We start from the raw sequence: 19258 nt of genomic DNA, 5'->3' as shown, positions 1-19258 counted from the left end.
TAACAACATCCCTGGACTTCAGCGAGACACAAACCTCGGCCAAACCTTGAGTGTCTCATAGTAATGGTCAGTACGCAAACTCTAAATTTGTCTGGTTACCTTGTTAATTACCTTGATAATTGCAATCAAAATATTTCTGCACAGACATAAATTCAACACTCTAATGCAGAGGTTTTTTTTACATGGGTCAGGTTTGGCTTGCTCTAGCCACCACATCCCATGAGAAGCCATGACACGTTTCTGTTACAGCCTCACAGCACGCGATAGATGGCAGCCAAAGGTGTAGGTTTCATTTGAGCATTAGGAGGGACACATATGAAGCCAGGGAGGGTGGGGTCCTCCTTCATTTCCTGCTTTTGTTTGACCGATTTGCATGAAACTGGGTGAACATAATCTAGGGACCAATATCTAAAGTTCCCTCTTGGCAGAAGAGAAAACTTACTCAAACTGAGCTTCTATAAGGCAATGAATATTGTGGAGGACGTGGCTCATCACATAAAGGTGTAGAACATCTCAAGGGTTTCACCGATCACCACACAACTTTGTAGGCATATGACCACACATAATCTGAGGGGACCCCTCCATTATTGACCCCATCAAACAAAATGGGGGCGCTACAGAGCTAATTTCTTATCTAGGCCTAACCTCATATCAATTTTAACTAAACTTGGTAGATATGTAGAACAGGATGCCTCAAGGTGACTGGAGAAATTTAACTCTAATTGGCAACTGGGTGGCACTATAACAACAGAAAAATGCTTAAAAATGGCTGAAATGCGACCAATCGCTGTGGCTCCCCCTGTGGCCAAATGTTGTTGTTTTTTTTCTAATTTTTGGTATGACTAAGTCATGGTATGGTATGCTGTACTCAGTGGGTATGGACTAGTAATGTACATTTTAGATTTTTTTTTTTTGGGGATTGCTTTTTGTCTTTATTGGACATAACAGTCTAAGTGTGAAAGGGGTAGAGAGAGAGAGAGAGAGAGAGAGAGAGAGGACGACATGCAGCAAAGGACCGCATGCCAGAACCAAACCCATGGCTGCCGCACCAGATGCCCCGTGTAGTGTATTCATTATGAGCTGTATGCGTATCATCCAAGTAAAAAAATAGTTTTCTAATAAATAATAAATACAGCAACACTTTATACTTTGCTTTTATATTATAGTGTAGTACTGCTACTATTAATGTCCCTTTGCCCCATGTTATGTAGTATGCCTGCCATCTAAGATAATAATGATATATAGATAATAGTTAAGGTGGCAGTTTTCTAATTCTGCTTTGTAGGCTACATGCTGTTGTTGTGAGCGCTTTGGTGTGGACTTGAAAAGTTAATCTGCACTGTTGTTAGAGCATTCAACAGACTGTACTTAACTGCTGCCATCCTCTACAGTAAAGGAAGATAATGTTATACTTCTTCTCCCAGTTAATCATGCCTCCTCCAAGTGGACATATAGATATCCCTTATCAGCTGAAGTCAGCAATATATTTTGTGGGTCAGCCAGTCTCTCACTGACTATGTGATCAGGTGGCGTGGGGTGTCATTTCAGCATGTAAATCATTAGATCATCTTTTGTTGATGACTGGAGTTGAAAACACAGCTGCACACAAATAATCCCTGCGAGTTTCATTCAGACATGGAATTATATTATGCTGTTTGCATGGAGCATAAGTAATCTTGTTACAATACAGGCTTAACACAGTGGTGTGAGCAAATGAACCACACAAGAGCATAATAAACAGCATTCAGCAGGTTCATCATATGTTTAATGCCTTAGATGTGCATTAGCCTGGCCATCTGAAATAAACGGCTAAATATTTCTTCCTTCTCTTTGACACCCCGCCAGCTGGTAGCACCCGAGGCTCACTGTCTAGTCCATATGTCTAAAAATGGCCCTGTGTGACTATGACAGTGATGTTTCTGTGAACATGATCTGATCAGTTGGCACCTGTGTGTGAGTCACGTGTCAGGTCAGGTCCAGGACATGCTTGTAAGCCCTATTAAATAGGCTAACTAACAAACAGCAAACTCTTAGATACAGCTTTCCCCAGGGCATCTGGCATTATTGGACCCTGCTGCTGGTCGCTGTCTCGAGAAAAAATATTCATAGATTGCAGAAGAGCGAGTGTAGTATTTCTAGTCCACGAGAGAGGAGAGGGTTCCCCATGACCCTGCTGCTACAAATCATAGACACCTCAGGCCCGTCTTGCTCAGACGCTCTGGGATGTTAGTCATATAGCAGGCATGTTGCCTGACACAGAGAGAAGGAGGGAGTGTGCCCCAGCACAGGGACATAATCACCTCCAAATCACCTCCTTACCTCTGGCTTCCAATTAAAATTATGCTAATGGTTTATGGTTTATTGCGGTAACACTGCACTGATGGTTATAAGCTGCCACATTTTGCACACTGCTGTTGAAATGCCATGGTGAGGACTAAGCATTCCCTGTTTTGATATAATTCCCACCTATGTCTAACCAGATATCCCAGCAGAACACATCATGTGACTGCAACATTTATCGTTTACTCAGGCCAGAAAAAAGAACTTACAACACCTACATGGAAATACATCTGTGCCTCTATCCTAAACACACTATGGACCATTTTTGAGCAAAGAAAAGATTTTGAGCATAAAATAAATGCTTAGATAAATGTAAACACATGTTTGCTGTTGTCCACATTCAGCCCAGTCACCAGAAGGAAATGCTGGCATTATATGTTTCTGCAAACCACAGATACATTGTATGTTTCACATCATAGTAGTGTTTCTAAGGTGACATAGTGTATGAGCTGACATTGTCATTGTGAGGTTGAGGGGATGGTGGATGGTATGTCACCTAGGCGAACCACCTGCCAAGCTGCAGACCACTGTTTGAGACCAGTAAAAAACAAAAATAGTTGTGATTTAGTGAGTCATTGCTGCATTTTCCAGCAGACGTTTAGCCGTTAAATGTGGGTATCTTGTAGTGACTCGTTGCTGTTTTTCCACTGGTTTTTAGAAATGTACAAGCAGTTGTTTTTAACAGAGACATAATTGCATTTCCTGCTGAAACTGTGCCCCCAAAACTTGGTATTTTAAGCCAAAACATGATGTTTTCCTAACCATAACCAAGTTGTTTTGTGCCTAAACCTAACAACAAGTCAACCACAATGTTGTACTGAAAAGTTTCAACATGTCCTTTACATAATATCATGCAAATGTAGCATATCTGTGGTTTGCAGAAATGTACAATGCCAACATTTTGCCTGGCAATTGGGTTTGAACAACTGTTCACATGATCTAGCTCACTGTGAAATTAGCCCAGTCTTAACTTCTCTGAAATATTGACAAACATCAACATATGCGTATTCCCATTTTTTGTCTTTTGACCTTCCATTGATCACCTAAGCCTTTACCTAAATCTAATCCTGAATCTCCATCCAATTTACAAATCTGAAAATAGAATTTGTTTTCTTTAAACCGGACCCTAAGCCCATGTTACCCCTAAACTAATCCCTGGAAGATGTGAGGAGTGGCGTAAGACAAGGCCATAAAACTTGAACTGGCTCTCACTGCGATGACGAATAAGAGCACTAACATGACCCGAGATGACTCCATGGCCTTGGCCCCTCAGAGATGTACGAGCAGTAAAATGGTCCATAAATCTTGAAGACACAATTAGACAACTTATGCCGGGTTGTCTTGCACAGTTTGACCCTCGGAGGTATTTTGATGGTCAGTGTTGTGACATCTGTTGCTCATGTGCTTCATACGTTTGTTCTAGTTGTGATAGACTCTTAAAATAGTTGTTCTAGGCCAACACAGCACACCACCTGTCCCTATAAAGTAAAACCTATGTAGCTGCTACCTAGTGAGTGACGTCATCAATTTATAAACAAAAAAACGTGTTTGTAAAGTACAGGGTTTGGTGGGTGCCTCAGCGGGAGGGTTTATTCAAATCGTTTGTCTGCCCACAAAATCAAGTTTGAACCAGTGAGAACAAACACACAATTTGTTTAGTTTTGTGTTGTTCAATTCAAATGCAACACATAGCTTCATCCTAAACCACTGGAGAGTATTCAAGAATATTGAATCCAAAATGCTTTCGCACATTACTTCTTAAATGATACAGTATGCATTCAGCATGGTTTGCTAGTTTCCTTTATTTTGCATTTCCAGAGAAAACAAACATATTGTCTCACTTATAGGGCAACACGATCAGAGCGCATTTTAGAAACACCCTCCACTGGAGTACAAGGCATGGTCTGTTCTGCTCATGAACTTTAAATTTGAACAGATCAAATACTTTCTTTGTCCCTTGTTCAAACAGTAGTTCAAACATTGAATACAAAGTGATGGCCTGAATATGGATGACTGAGCACTGAGCAAACCTATGCTGGGTTAGCAGACTCCTGACTCATGGCATTCATGGGACTGCAGTATGATTGTGGATCATGGCCTGCTACAACCCAATTACTGGGGAAAATGTTGGCATTGTACATTTCTGCAAACCACAGATACCTTACATTTGCATGTTACTATGTAAGGCATATGTTGAAACTTTACATTTCAGCAACGCAAAGGGTTGAGGCACAAAAACGACTTGGTTATGGGGAAAAAAGGTTTTGGCTTGAAACACCAGCTGTTCATGGCACCATCCCTGCTGGAAAAATGGCTAAAAACATTAGTTTTGGTCTTTGTTGGTCTTGAACAGTGGTCATCTTAGGAGGCATCTCATAGGTGTCACACCAGCCACCATGTTCTCCACCTCTGAATGCAACACGTTCTCATCCTGGCTCGTCACATAATGCTGGTTTGTCAGTGACCTTTCACGTCTACATATATTATGCACTAGGTATCCTCCTGCATTTGCTGTTGACTTTCTTGGACGCTGGGATTTCAACAAAAGCACATGGTTAGGTTTAGAAAGAAACATCATGATTTGGGTTCACATCCATACGGAAAGCAAACACTGGGCTCCCGGGTGAAAGTCCAGGTTTTGTTGGACCTGTCTATAACCCCTCCCTCCCACCTTATACTTTCCAGCTCCTTATATTACACTCTTACTAGCAGCGTTTCAATCTGACATCATGGTGTATCATACTGCTGCCACAGGTGCCATCCAGCTGTGTTATGAACTGACACCACCTGTCCGTGTTTCATACTGCCACAACAGGTGCTGTCTGGCTGTCATAACACCACAAAAGGTTACTTCTGGCCGCGTTACTGCGAAAGATCGCTTTTGGCTTTTGATGTCAGATGCCAAAATCACTGACAAAGGGGCAGTATTTACCAACTTCAGGATGAGAACAGGCTGCTGGACGACAACATTAGCTCATATACGACACTGGTTTAGAAACAGTGATACGATATGTATGAAACGTGCAACATATTGTGTAACGTGTGGAAGTGGAAGGTTTGCATTGTATGTTTCTGTAAACCTTCCATTTTGAACCATGGACTCTCCACTTTGCCACTCTTTCCATTTGTCTTCTAGGCCTTCCCCATAGTTAGGGTTGAGCCATTAGTTGCATGGAACAGGTATCTGTGACAGATAATATACTTAGTATGAGTACGAGTATCATCCAGTGTTTCAATATCTGTACTTGTGATAAAGGAAAATCCTCATTTGGGTAGTTGTGTTCAGTCTCTTGTGATCAAAAGTGATCTGAAGCTCAGTCCTGAGGCTGTTCTGTAAATAGTTGTTGTATAAATAATAAATATAGTAACTTCTGATTGACTCATAGTCATTTCTGGCTTAAAATAACAACTTCTGGTAAGGTCCTATCCATTTCCAGTTTAAATTCACCCACTTCAGATTTAAACTCTGCCCATTCTGAGTACAGATACAGATGTAGATTATTTAGTTGGTTGAACAGACACAGATACTGATAATGATGAACACACTCATCCCTACTCATAGTCCTCCATATACATGTACATCCACATTCACCATTCCTTCCTGCTTTTCTCCTGCCTTGCCCTCAGAGAGATACCTGACCGAGATTTTAGCAGGTCTTTCCTGGCAGTATGTTGATCCACTATCCACTATCAGAGGCAAAACTTGATCTACATGATCTACTTAAGTCATTCATATGACTCAATTCAGGAATGTTGTCTGGGTGTAGAAATAAGTATCAAGTGGGAACACAAGGGCTAAACCTAAGCATGTGGTCAATCCTGAACAAGACTGTATATGTCCAAGATATGTCCACTGAAAACTGGACAAAATTACTCCTAAATACTACTGAATGAAGGACTCTTTGGTGATTGAACTGGAGATAGTTCAAATACCCAGACGAGGAGTGACAACTTCTACTAGGTGTGATTCAGATAGAAATGAAACCAAACACATGTGCCAGCAGTCAGTATAGCTAAGATTACAGTACCACATTGCAGTGGTCAAGCTGGTGTGTGTGTGTGTGTGTGTGTGTGTGTGTGTGTGTGTGTGTGTGTGTGTGTGTGTGTGCGCGCAGTGGCTAGTTGCTAATAAAGTTCAACCCCTGACATTCAGGTTAAGAGGGTCCAGCAGTGCAAACTCATTGCAGAAACAGATGACCACAGGAACAGCCATTTGATTACATTCTGTTCTTTCCATCTCCTCTTTCTTTCTTGTATAACATGCACATTACATAATTACACTTTGCAGAGTTATTTTGGTATATCTAGAGTCATTATCAACACAGTTTCTCATATGTTTTAAATGTTTTGGTACCTGGTCATGAAGAAAATGTAACACCTGTACACGTACTCCATGCCACAGAAGTTGAGTAAAGACAACATTTTGATCCTATTTGGAGCCTTGTCAGGTCAAAATGTTTGAGAGGTGGAAACCACATCTGTATCTAATGCACAGCGATAGGCTTACAAGCTCTGTGATCGTGGAGTTGTTCTATGAAATGAAAATATTAATTTATTGGATTCTTTTATGTCATTGTCTTTGTACGAAAAAAGACTTAGAAATGCTCTGCTGTCAAAATACAATGAAAATGAAATAAAATAATTAAATGAACAAATGAAATGAAATAAAATATAAAATAAAATAAAATAAATGAAATAAAACAAATAAATAAAATAATAGATGAGATAGATGATAGATAGATCAGTTAGATGTCTATGTGGTTAGCACAAGTGGTTAACACAGCAGCAGCGGCTAACATCCACCATCGAGCTGTTAATTGGGCCCTGTCCAAATATCCGCACTTGTGCCCTTGTGCCTCTTAACTGCGCGCACCCGCTACGGGGTGCAAGTGCGTAGCGTGTCCCAGTTGTCTTCTGTTGTTATCAAAAGGTGCAAACCTGCGCCCTTAATGTACCCCTTCCGAAAGTGCACATTAGAGCTGACCCAAAAAATTCGAAACTTCGAAGCTTCGTTCGATGGTACAGGATTCGATCGTGAAAAAAAATTTGAAGCTTCGGCGCTTTTTTTCCCATTTTCTGGGGGGAGGCCTTAAACGCAACACAAACCCCCACCAGTCCAATACTGACAACGAGCGCGCTCGGAGCTGCAGACATGTCCAAGAGGCCATCAGATGTGTGGTCGCGCTTTAAAATATGCCCCGACAACCCCCAGAAAGCAGAGTGCCAGATTTGCCAAAAGCAACTGGCATATCACATCTCAACAACAAATTTGGGAAATCACTTGAAAAACATAAGTAGTAATTAAAAAAGAAAAAATCTCCGACAAGGAAATAGAAAGCCCGACGCACAATGGAGACCTGCTATTATCCTGCTTGAACACAGATGACTAAATTCTTTCAACAGTGTGACTCAAAATAATGATAAAATAGGTTTTATTGATGTAAAATATGCATTTTCCAGTTCCACCGTCCGCTCTGAGTCTGGTGTCAGAGACACTTATGATGCTCTGAGTTGCGCATCTGTTCAATTGTGCTGCAGTATGCGGTTTTAATTTAGTGTTCAATCAAAAGTTAAACACTACTTATCACCGACCATTAGTGTTTTTTCGTTTGTGAATATTTTCATGTTAATTCTAGTGCTGGAAGAAACTATGTTTTCGCCATAATTATTATTATTATTATTATTTTTTAATTTTTTTTTATTACCATATGTCTTTATAGTTTATTTTATATCACAATTTACCACAATTTATCCAAGCAAAAAACGTTTTAATAGGAATAACAGTAATCTAGGCTACGTTAATGGTAGAGTAAAAAAAGACGTTACAGCTAATATACACATTATTAACAGGTAAATTCAAGAGTAAAATTTAATTTAATTTACTTGTTGGTTGGACATCAGCATCAATACTTGGATCTGAGGGTTAGTGACGTGTACACAACTGTCCCAACTCTCCTTTTTAAACAGTGTCGGTCCCTTGCACACTTACGCCCCTAACTACACTTTCGGCAAGTGCACTTCAGGGAAGACCTCAGGGCCCAAGTGTGGGTATTTGGACAGGGCCTCGGTCCCAACAATCTCACACCAAATTGTCTCAACCCCGTTGTTAAATCCATTAATCACCGTTAGGTAATATTAGCTATGTGTTTTTATAGTTAGCCCTGTCACCTTGTGTGTGCTGGTGGACTCTCACAAATTGTCCTTGGCATGGAGCTCACACTCCTGCAGCAGTCTCATGTTAAACAGAGTGAGAGCAGGGCAAGGATAGGCTGAGCAAATCAATATGCTGCGCGTGGTTTTACAATGAAATAAGATTTTTCACACTTTTGAAAAAGTAAAAAATTAGAGAAGTTATGTTCAGAAACACCTCCATGGCAGAAGTGTTAAACACTTGCTGTTGATTACTAACATTACTGAAGCTCCAAGGCCCAAAAATAGAAGAAAGAGGCACTGATGCGGTAGAGGATGAAGGACAAGCAGGTTAATCCTGATTATGTTTATCAACCAGAGGCAACTAAAGTTAAAATGATGGCTAATATCAAAGTATGGAGGAATTTTTATAACCTTATCTGTCAAAATTATAAACAACAAGAAACACAACCTCTGGAATAATGTATTACTAAACCTTGAATGTTTTATATGTTCCAGCCTGGAAAAGTTATTTTTATGTGCCTCACATCTTTGTAAGGGAAAGTCTGCACGCAGTGGGTTGCACAACGTGGAGGCAAACCAGGAAGCAGTAAAACTTTTTTTGGCCATGCTGGATGAGCAATTTATATTTTAGTGAAACTTGGAGTCGGGTACCCAGTTCTTATAACGCATCCACGGTCAGCACAGTCCAAATGGTTTACTATTAATCAGTTCACCTATGTTGAACTTCCCATCAACATATCCACTTATTGAGCTGATTATATGAATTTATTTTGATTAAACATTTTGTCATAAATGCTTATTGGAGTGCACCCTGAGACTTGAGTATTCAAATTGAATTCCTACTGATAAAAAAAATGTATGGTCCATTTCCAAGCTTGCCTTCCTCAAACTTTCTCTGCTCTTTCCATCTGTATGTCTCATCTGGCTCTAATATAAACAGACATAAGCAACATTTCTGCACCCCTCCACCTCATTTTGTCACCTTGTTTTCTCCTCAGTCTCACTGACAGTAAATCAGTCTCCCCTTGCTGGCTTATCATAGCAATGACAAGTTACTAGCATCCGCACAGGCTATTTGTGCGTGTGTGTGTGTGTGTGTGTGTGTGTGTGTGTGTGTGTGTGTACAAGTGCAGACCAAAGTGAAATGTTACAAGCGTTTTGCCAAGCATAGACAGTGTTGTGTAATCCTCACTGGGATTTCCATTAAGCAGCTAATGATTACATTGGTCTGTACGGAGTGTTACTTATGCTAACATCTACCAACAAGTTCTTGGCGGCACATTCAGGTATGACTGTGCTTGATTAACACCTCAAAACCAGTCCCTGCCCAACAAGTTGACTCCATTCATTCTTACATACATGTTTGGCGTGGTGTAGTGAAGCTTGACAAGTACTGTATATTACAACAAGGAACAAATAAGTCACCTCCCCTTTAAAAAAATTACATATATATGGAAAAAGAATAACAATCTTTTTCTTAAAAACAAGTGTCCCTGTTAGAGGCGCAAAGTAATTTCTAAATCTGATAGACCAACCAGGACTCATTCCAAAGTCAGATGCCAATGAAAGAAAGCCATACTTTCACATTGGCATGGGAGGAAATGCAGACGGACAACAATGTAAGTTAAGGGGCCAAAGTCCAAGTAGGGCAGGCAGCAGGGGTGTTGGTTAGGTCCAACAATCACTGGCTTTCACTGAGGAGGCCACTGTTTGCTTCTCAAAGTAAAGCCAAACCCAGGCTACCTTGCACGTTATATGTCGACATGGAAAATCCACGACCAAGCAGCAATATGTGACGAGGTCAGAGTGAGAATGTGCTGTATAGACATCCATCTATCCATCCGTTTTTGTAACCGCTTATCCTCTTGAGGGTTGCGGGGGGGCTGGAGCTTATCCCAGCTGACATTGGGCGAGAGGCAGGGTACACCCTGGACAGGTCGCCAGACTATCACAGGGCTGACACATAGAGACAGACAACCATTCACGCTCACATTCACACTTACAGCCAATTTAGAGTCACCAATCAACCTGCATGTCTTTGGACTGTAGGAGGAAGCTGGAGTACCTGGAGAGAACCCACGCTAACACGGGGAGAACATGCAAACTCCACACAGAAGGGCTCCCCAGGAACCCTCTTGCTGTGACCACTACACCACCGTGCCGCCTGTAAAGACATGCTCTTTCTTTCAATGAAATTATTGATTTAGGTATCACCTTGATGTGGGTGCTGCAGCCTGTTTGCAGCTGATATTAACATGCATCTTGGGCAGTGTTGGGGAGTAACTAGTTACATGTAACTAGTAATTAAACAACAAAATAAATGTAATTGTATTCAGTTACAGTTACTGGGAAAAAATGTGCAATTTAATATAATCTGTAACCAATATGTAATGCAATCTGTAACCAATTACATTTCGAAAAATATGCAATTTAATTACAGTTACTAATCAAGGGGATACATCCAAATATATTCTGTTGCTTTACATCTTTTTGCCATACAGGAATACCCTCTTTTGGCATTGCCTATTTACAGACATATTTCAGCTTTATTACCTGATTTAAAACATTTGTTGGAAAAGTAAGGAATCAAATGTAATAAGTTACATTACTTTGATGAGACAATTAAAATTACTTATCATCGCATTACTTATCACAATTTACATTTTAAAAGCAACATACCCAACGCTGATCTTGGATAATCCAAACCCAAGTGTACAGCGCTAAATACATTAAACAGCCATTTAGATGCATTATGATGAATTCACTCAAACCACTTGCTGAGGTGGTCTGTAACTCATTTGACCACATATCTTTTGAAATGCAAATGTGCCCTGATGTATTTCTGGCAAAGACATAACAGCACAACACATCATCTGAATTTGATATTAAAGACAAATGTTTTGACAGATTGCAAAAATTAAAGGCCAAGAAACCCTGTGCATCCACAGTGAGAACAAATGCTCAGGCCGCTGTTTTCTGTATGTGGTGAATTATATTAAACATACATCTGACATTATCTGATAATGCTTTGCTGTTTAATATTTTTTTGGTCAACATGTTGTAAGGCTATAGGCCTGTATGCCCTACAATCAGATGGGCCCTTGCCCCCTTTATGTATAACTATAATCAGGGAATCCCATGTCCCATTCCCTAGTTCCCAATGTAAAGCTCTATGTAAAGTGGAGACCCATTCTTACCTTAAGCTCCTTATAAAGCTCAGCTGTTTAACCATCACTGTCTGGACTCTTTCCTGGTTTTAGTTTGTGAATTGCTTTTTAATATCCCTTCAACTGTAACTAATACTGTAAGATTTTAGTTTTGTATCTCAATCACTTGTGGTAAACGTCATTTAAGCATTGAACTCTTAACCTACTTGCACATGTTATGACGAGTGGGACGCAGTGTTGTGTTACCATCCATCATTTTGCCATATGGAAGGAGACATCTTGAATTCTAGTGACAGCAATACTTCCAGCTGTACTGAGAGAACTAACTAGCATGCTAGCTGGCAGCTGGCAAGAGTGTGGATGTAATAACTGCTTGTGGGGCCCTTTGACCTTCTAGCGTTAATAGGCAGCAACAAAATTTTTAAGATGGCCTTTTGTATTTATAGCCCTGGGAATAAGCAATAACTTTCAAATCACCAAATAGTCATATCTGTCTTGAATTTAATTAAAGGATGTTTCACCACATCACATCACCACATCTTCAGGAAAGTCAGGGTACCATGAAGTGAGAGCGATAAGTAAATTCAGCAGCCATCTGAGTAGCCATGATCCTGCAGTTTTACCACAAGTGACCCCACATGAATAAATCCAAAGATTTAAACTCTGGATTCAGCATGACATGGTCACCCAGTCAGGTTCATGAACTCCACTGGCAACAGCCTAGCAGCTGTTTTCTCAATCTGATCCAACTGTGGACCACGCACACGATATCACTCACCATAGTGCATGTATCATCTTTGTCACATGCTCCGACTGTTGCTTGCTCATCACATGCTCTCTCATATTTTGCCTCCATTCTCCATTCCAGTCACTCAGCAAGTTTGCTCCGTCTACACCAGGCCAGCCCTGCCCAGAATAGTTGTTGGCCCGCCATTTTTTTATTAACCTAAAAATGTGAATGATAATAACATAAATTCTGGGAGAGGCTGTTGATGTGGTTATTAAGCAGGAGAGGAGTTGAAGGAGTTTTATTTATGACTGACAAATGTTTCTCTCACCTCCTCCATCACACTAGTTGAAAGAGGAGAGTGTCTTAACAGGCACGTGTGTGTGTGTGTGTGTGTGTGTGTGTGTGTGTCTGTCTGTCTGTCTGTCTGTCTGTCTGTCTGTCTGTCTGCGTCTGTGTGGGTGTGTGATATACTTAGCATCACAGTCCCATAATACTCTAAACAATTTTAACTTTGTTAATTTTGTTTCAGTTTTATCTTGTTTGTGTGAAGTGAACTTTGAGAAAGCTCTTGTGAAGTGTGTCCACACACAATAATCTACAGGCTTCTCCAAATGTTATTTTGCAAACGTTTTTCAGCAACAAGACATGGCATCATATTTGGAGGGGAAATATAGGCCCCTAAACATACCATATTTACAGTGAAGTTTGGACGCATCCAGTGGTGTAGTGGTAGTTGATGAGGTGGGTGTACTGCTAGATAGATAGGTAGGTTACCCATGAGGAAGTGGGCATACTCTCCTATATTTTACAATGGCTTTTTAGCTGATAGGTGGGTATACTGTCACTGGATAGAAAAAGAACTGGGTATACTCCATACACCTGAGCATACCTTCCACTATACCACTGGACGCATGATAGTATGGGGCTGTTCCTCCTCTCATGGTACCAGCACAACCCACATTATGAGAAAGTGAAGAGAGCCAAAATGTACCGGAAAATTCTTGAAAAGAACCTGTTGCCATTTACCAGAACGTGAGGATGAGACACAGCTGGAGTCTTACAGCAGGACAGTGATCCAAAACATACCAGCAGTGGCCCACTCTTGGCTCTGCCGTAAACAGAGGAGCGAAAAACAGAAAACACTTTAATCTGTTTCCAGCCTCAACAGTGCCAGATCCTTCAGTTCCAGCTGTCAAGATATTTTATTCAAAGTATTGCTATACAAATACATTCCAGATTCATGCATAAAGGTGCATCAATTCAGTCTATGTGGGTTCCTGCAAATTCTGGGTGTTTTGTGTATAGGGCAGCAGCTAAATCCCACTTACACAAAACAGTCTTCAGGCTGGTGTAATGACATCGACTCTAAGTAATGCTGTGTTGGTAGAATCGGGAAAATCCCACATGGGGATGAAAATACCAGTAAAAGTGTCTTAAACAAGGTGGGAGTATACCAAATGTAAGGGAAATGATGTTGGATTGAAGATTAAAGATGAATCAGAGGAAAATGTTTTTAAAGAAACACCTTTTAATATACCCCTACTACAATTATTACTGTTCCCCCATTTCCTAAGGCTAAAAATGGATTTTAGTTTCATTAAGCTAAAGACAGAGTGGGTGGAAAGTGAAATAGGAACCTGCACCCCAGTAAGAAATCCTTTTGGTAAAAACTTAACTGATGGCATAAAAGATCAAAAAGATCCCATAGAAACAGGAGTTTACATCCCACAATTTCAAATTCATTTTAGGGAATAGAATTACAGATAAATTATAGGCTACAGCTGAGATGATGACAGCAATTGTTGATGTTTAGTGGGTGGACGAAGTGAGAACAGACAGGGTGATGCTGTGTATTGACTCTGCAGCAGTTCTTTTAAATTTACAGACTATGAAGTCAGTCAGAGGAGATGTAATTTTTTCAAAATTTCAATACATATTTAGAATTCAGAGATTGGGACTTGTACATTTTTGTTGACTTTTTGTTGAATAGAATATAGATTTTTCTCACTATTTCATTATTTGTTGTTTAATGTTATTATCATAATTATTATTATTATTATTGTCACTTATTTTATTTTTCTTGTTTTATTATTTTATTTCATTTCATCATTTTATTTTATTTTATTTTATTTTATTTTGTTTTGTTTTGTTTTGTTTTGTTTTTTACAGACTAATGTAAACTGTATCCTGTTGTACATGCTCCGATTCGCTAGGTGGCGGTATACACCTAAAAGTTGGTACTGCAATCCTCCGAGGAATCCGTAGAAGAAGAGGAATCCCGTTTTGTCTAATGGCGCTCCGCAGCCTGATATTTATGACTTCGCGTTAAAAAGAAATCAAGATTTTCCAGCACAACAAAGGCACACATCGAGCCACGGTTAAAGGTATTTATTGAATGTGTTATGCACTCGGAAAAAATACGAGTGGACATTAAATGTGACGGAGCTGTTAATGATAGCTCTCTTGGTAGCTAACGTTAGCTAGCTAGCAACTGAAACACCCAAAATGGCTGGTATGGAGGGTGGCCCTGTATCTCCCGATTTAAGTCATGATTTGTCCGAGTAAATGGATTATTTCATACTCAGTACACAATATGTGCGATTTATGGCTTCTATAGACCCTAGGCTACGTGTGCATTTAGCTGGTTTTAATTTAAATGGCACACGGGTACTGTAGCTTCAGTCTGGTTCAGACACAGGTGTCCCAGCTACGCAGGGATTTCACCGCGACATGCAGAGACTTTCGTGCAGCCGGAAACGCAGTAACGTTACGTAATGGAGTTGAATGAGCACTTGCACGGTAGTATAACAGCTCCATTTACAATCATATCGTTCAGTTAATTGTGTGCTTTAAAAAGGGAAATGGGTACGTGTTTTCTTGTTTTCATCTAGATGTGGGTAATCTGACAAAGAGACAAGCAACCAAAAACAAGTCTTAATGCTGTCTTTCTTTTATCTCGATTTGTTCTGTTTGTCTAATGTGCTCAATTACAAACTCTTTCTGCTCCAGCGAGGTAAGTGCAGGCTGCAGATCAGACTACAATACACACGGCGGAGAAACAATACAAAACAAATCAACAGAGGAAAAAAGAAGCAAGACTTGTCCTTTGCTTTTGGTTTCTCGTTTATTATAGATTTTCCATTTCAAGATGGAAACATAATAAACAGGTATTTCTCATCCTGAAGCCTACAAAGCCTGCACCTTGTGCCATATGTTGCATTAGGAAATCACAGTATTAAACTTTAAATAATAATAGTAAATGTGCTGACCTAAAGTGTTCAGCCAGTGACAGAACGCTAACATGCAATTTTCTCTATGTACCTGTCAGCTTAACCAGACCATTAATGCACATGTCTGCCTATAGGGAGTGCAGCTAGATGCTGTGGTTGCTTTTATTCAACAGATTAAAAAGCATTGTGAGAAGTGAGCACTTTTTAATATAATTATATAAGATATGACGAGGCTTGTTGTTGCTTCAACTGCCTCGTTTTCTGTTGAAGTGTGCAAATGTGTGCAATCTTTGTATTAGAGTGATTTTCTAGATGGTTAATGTGACTTTGCATTAGTGAAATTTAGGTGAAGTAGCTGTTAGAGGCATTGAAACCAAACTGACTCTTTGAAGGACTGGTTTGACATAACAATATGCCAGTTTTATAAACATGTAGCTTTACTATAAGAGCATAATAGACGCCCTTGCACCATGTTATCAGTTCTAACACTTCTGCCTTGATTTTTTTTTTCATTTATTTACATTAGAAATGATATGTCAACCTGCATGTGATATAGTCTTCAGTTAAATGTTGTTTTGCTTAACTTTAACTTAGCCTGTTAACCTCCTTAACCAATAATTGGTGAGATAATTAGGCACACCAGTTTGCCCAGCATGCAAGCTCCCTTTTTTCTTAGCTAATATTTGGCAAACGGTTGCTCGGCTTGGTCTGTTTAAAGGAAATGTGTGTGTCCTCAAAGACTGGAGCTACTGTGAACAAAAATAGGTTAAATGTTTAGATCACATGAACCATTATATCTGATGATAGTCTGTGACCAAAACTGTGCAAATACATAAAACTCACCATTTTATTATTTGAGTTTTACTGGTGTTATGTAAAGAAAAGAACAGTATAGTTCACTGTTTGTGTGTTTATTTTGAATGTGTTCCAGGACATGGTAAGTGTGACCTAAAATTTATAGACATTACAATTTAGTATTACCTGCAGGGAATATTCAGGGGAAAACTGCATTGTGTGCTTGTAGAATTGTTTCATCCTGCTGTAAACATTTTGGCAAAGAGGCATATGCCATATTTGGACTCAGTCCACTGTGTTGCAATGTTGAACATGCATTGTAGGCTAGCAAGTGTTTCATTGGAAGAAGGATATTTCTTTTTCTTTTTCTGCAAGGCCCAGAATTTTAGGCTTCCTTTTAGTGTCTCTTTAGGTTAAATCCACATTTGCTGTTTTGCTTTTTCATGGTTTTCACTGATTCAATGTTGCATAATGTTGCTTTGCTTTCCTGCCCTGAAAGAAAAGCACAGTGGCCACACTTGACTACAGCAAAGAGATCTTGAGGCGGACCACATTTCTTAATGCTTTGACAAATTTAAATGGAAAGAAACCACAAGCAAAATGAAGATTGAGCCAACTTGTTTTAAAGAAAAAAAAGTGCGTGGGGGAAAAGGACTTCATCTGAAAGCTACTTGTGAAATGAAAAATTGAAACTTGTTCATCTATAATATATTTTTGCTTTCCACCTCACAGCCTCGCTGTGCACACCGACAGTAATTTGCACCTTGCTCCTACCCTTCGTTTGGAGCCCAGTGCATTCTCCGTCGCCAACACCACCAGAGGGACCCATTTCATATTTGGACCTGTGGCTGGTGCTGCTGCAGTAACAGCTCTCCGATTGGCTCAGATTGAGACTCAGGCACAGATTGCTCTTCAGCAGCTTGCAACTCTAGCAACGATAACTGTTGGCAGCCAGTGTCACAACAACGGATTTGCAGCCACATTACCTCCTCACCTGGCTCTCCTGAATCTTCTCAATAGACAACAGGTGTCAGCTGTTGGATTTAACTTGGACACAAACAGCAAAACTTACACGAACACACAACAGAGTCTTTGTGCTGCCATGTACCGCCACCACTCCCAGCAACAAGGGCCACAGCCCTTCTCTAATGGGCCCAGGCCTCCACATCATCAGCCACCTCCAAATCAACATCAGAATCGCTCTCCCTCAAATATGCTGTCGCAGGCGATGGGTTTCCAGTTTCCTCGTCCCACCCAGCTCCCTGATGAGCTAGAGTCCGCCCTGGCTATCCGGGGTGGTAGGGACATTGATCACCGCCTCATTGACCACATGAACCGACCGAACCAACACCAGAACCAAGGCTCAGGTTCTGGGATCAGTCAACATGGAAACTACGGCTCACACTCCTCTGACAATCAGCCTGGCCACCAGCAAGGAGTAGATTGGTCCAACTACCAACCTCCAACTAAACTGTTTGCTAGTCCTCCACCCAGTGCTAGCCACCAGTCTCAACGACACCAAGGGCCTCAAAAACAGCCACAGAGCAGTCATGCTGGAACAAGCTGGACTGCCCCTGCAAGTGACTCACCATCACCCCAAGCCCGGCACCCCCACGGTGGCGGAGGTGGCAGCAGTGGGGATGGTCAGGCTTTGTACACACCAGAGAGTGCAGGAAGCATCTTGGCTAGTTTTGGACTTTCAAATGAGGACTTAGAAGTGCTGAGTCACTACCCCGATGATCAGCTAACCCCAGATACTTTGCCATTCATACTCCGTGACATCCAGATCAACAAGTCTGGCAACCCAAAAACTGTGGGTTCCACTTCCTCATCCTCATTTCCACGCTCTTCGCCACTGGCCCGTTCACACTCGCCAGAAGTGCCCAGTCTTCTTACTGTTACACAGACAGCGGGTAAAGTCATTGACTATGGCCACGCCAGTCGGGCAAAGGATGAGAGCAGTAGTACCAGAGAGACTTTCAAAAGAGAGCCGCTCCCCAGTGAAAGGACAGTTAAAATGTATCCATCCTCGTCGTCCTCATCAGCTCCAAAAGTCGAGAAAACTGAAAGGCGGCAGGTTCGTTTGGAACACAGTGAATCAGGCAAGCATGGAGACCGGGACTATCGCAAGTCAAATAGTGATCATCGCAGGAGCAGTCGGTCACCTGGGAGAGAATTTCCACCAGCATCGAAATCTCGTAATCTGGACCGTGACTACAGGCGTGAGGGACCCAAACCTAGGCCCCCATCTGAAACCGGGAGCGAATCTTCCTCGAGGCGGTCTCTCTCTTCTTCGTCTGGCTCAAAACCATACGGCAGCAACAAGAAGTTACCTACGCCCACCATGATAAGTGATTTCTCAGCTGTGTCTCCAAAGGTGTATCCCCATACCTGCTCCCTGTGCCACACACAGTGTGATGAGGAAAAGGTGAGTGCCAACATGCCCTCGTACCAATGTCTGAAAGGAATCCCTTCAAATTATTAATTTTAGTCTGCAGCCTAAGAGATGAGAGTGATACCGATGTTATTCAAGTGGTGTTTTGTGGGCTTTGTAATCATCATTGAAAAAAGTAGGTACAGTTGCTCTAAATGATCAAGTTAGCATGCAGCTGGCAAAAACCCATGGTTTTGAATAATTAATGCACTATGCAAGCATACTCTTGTTTCCTTGGAAAGCATTAAGCCAGATATTTGTAGCACTGTATGTGACCACCATCATGTTGAAAGCTATAGCCAGTGCTGAAGTGACTTTAGATGCAGCACTGCTAATTGCTGCTAAAGTGGCAGCTTTAAAAACACTTGATTTCACTTCTTCTCATATTTGTTTTGTTCTTAGTGGAACA

At 40.9% G+C, this 19258-nt stretch overlaps 1 protein-coding gene across 2 annotated transcripts in view; it reads left to right on the top strand.

Moving 5' to 3' along the window:
• Positions 1–19258, top strand: part of LOC125886103 (zinc finger protein 638-like) — a 34147-nt gene that overhangs the window by 1300 nt on the left and 13589 nt on the right. For both annotated transcript variants that reach the window (XM_049572049.1, XM_049572050.1), the window contains one exon: positions 17148–18843. In XM_049572049.1, the coding sequence (XP_049428006.1) occupies positions 17148–18843 (1696 nt within the window). The remainder of the gene's footprint in view (positions 1–17147; positions 18844–19258) is intronic.

This window comes from Epinephelus fuscoguttatus, linkage group LG3, assembly GCF_011397635.1.
Source record: "Epinephelus fuscoguttatus linkage group LG3, E.fuscoguttatus.final_Chr_v1".
NCBI classification, from domain to species: Eukaryota; Metazoa; Chordata; class Actinopteri; order Perciformes; family Serranidae; genus Epinephelus; species Epinephelus fuscoguttatus.
This window is presented reverse-complemented; position numbering and strand designations above follow the sequence as displayed.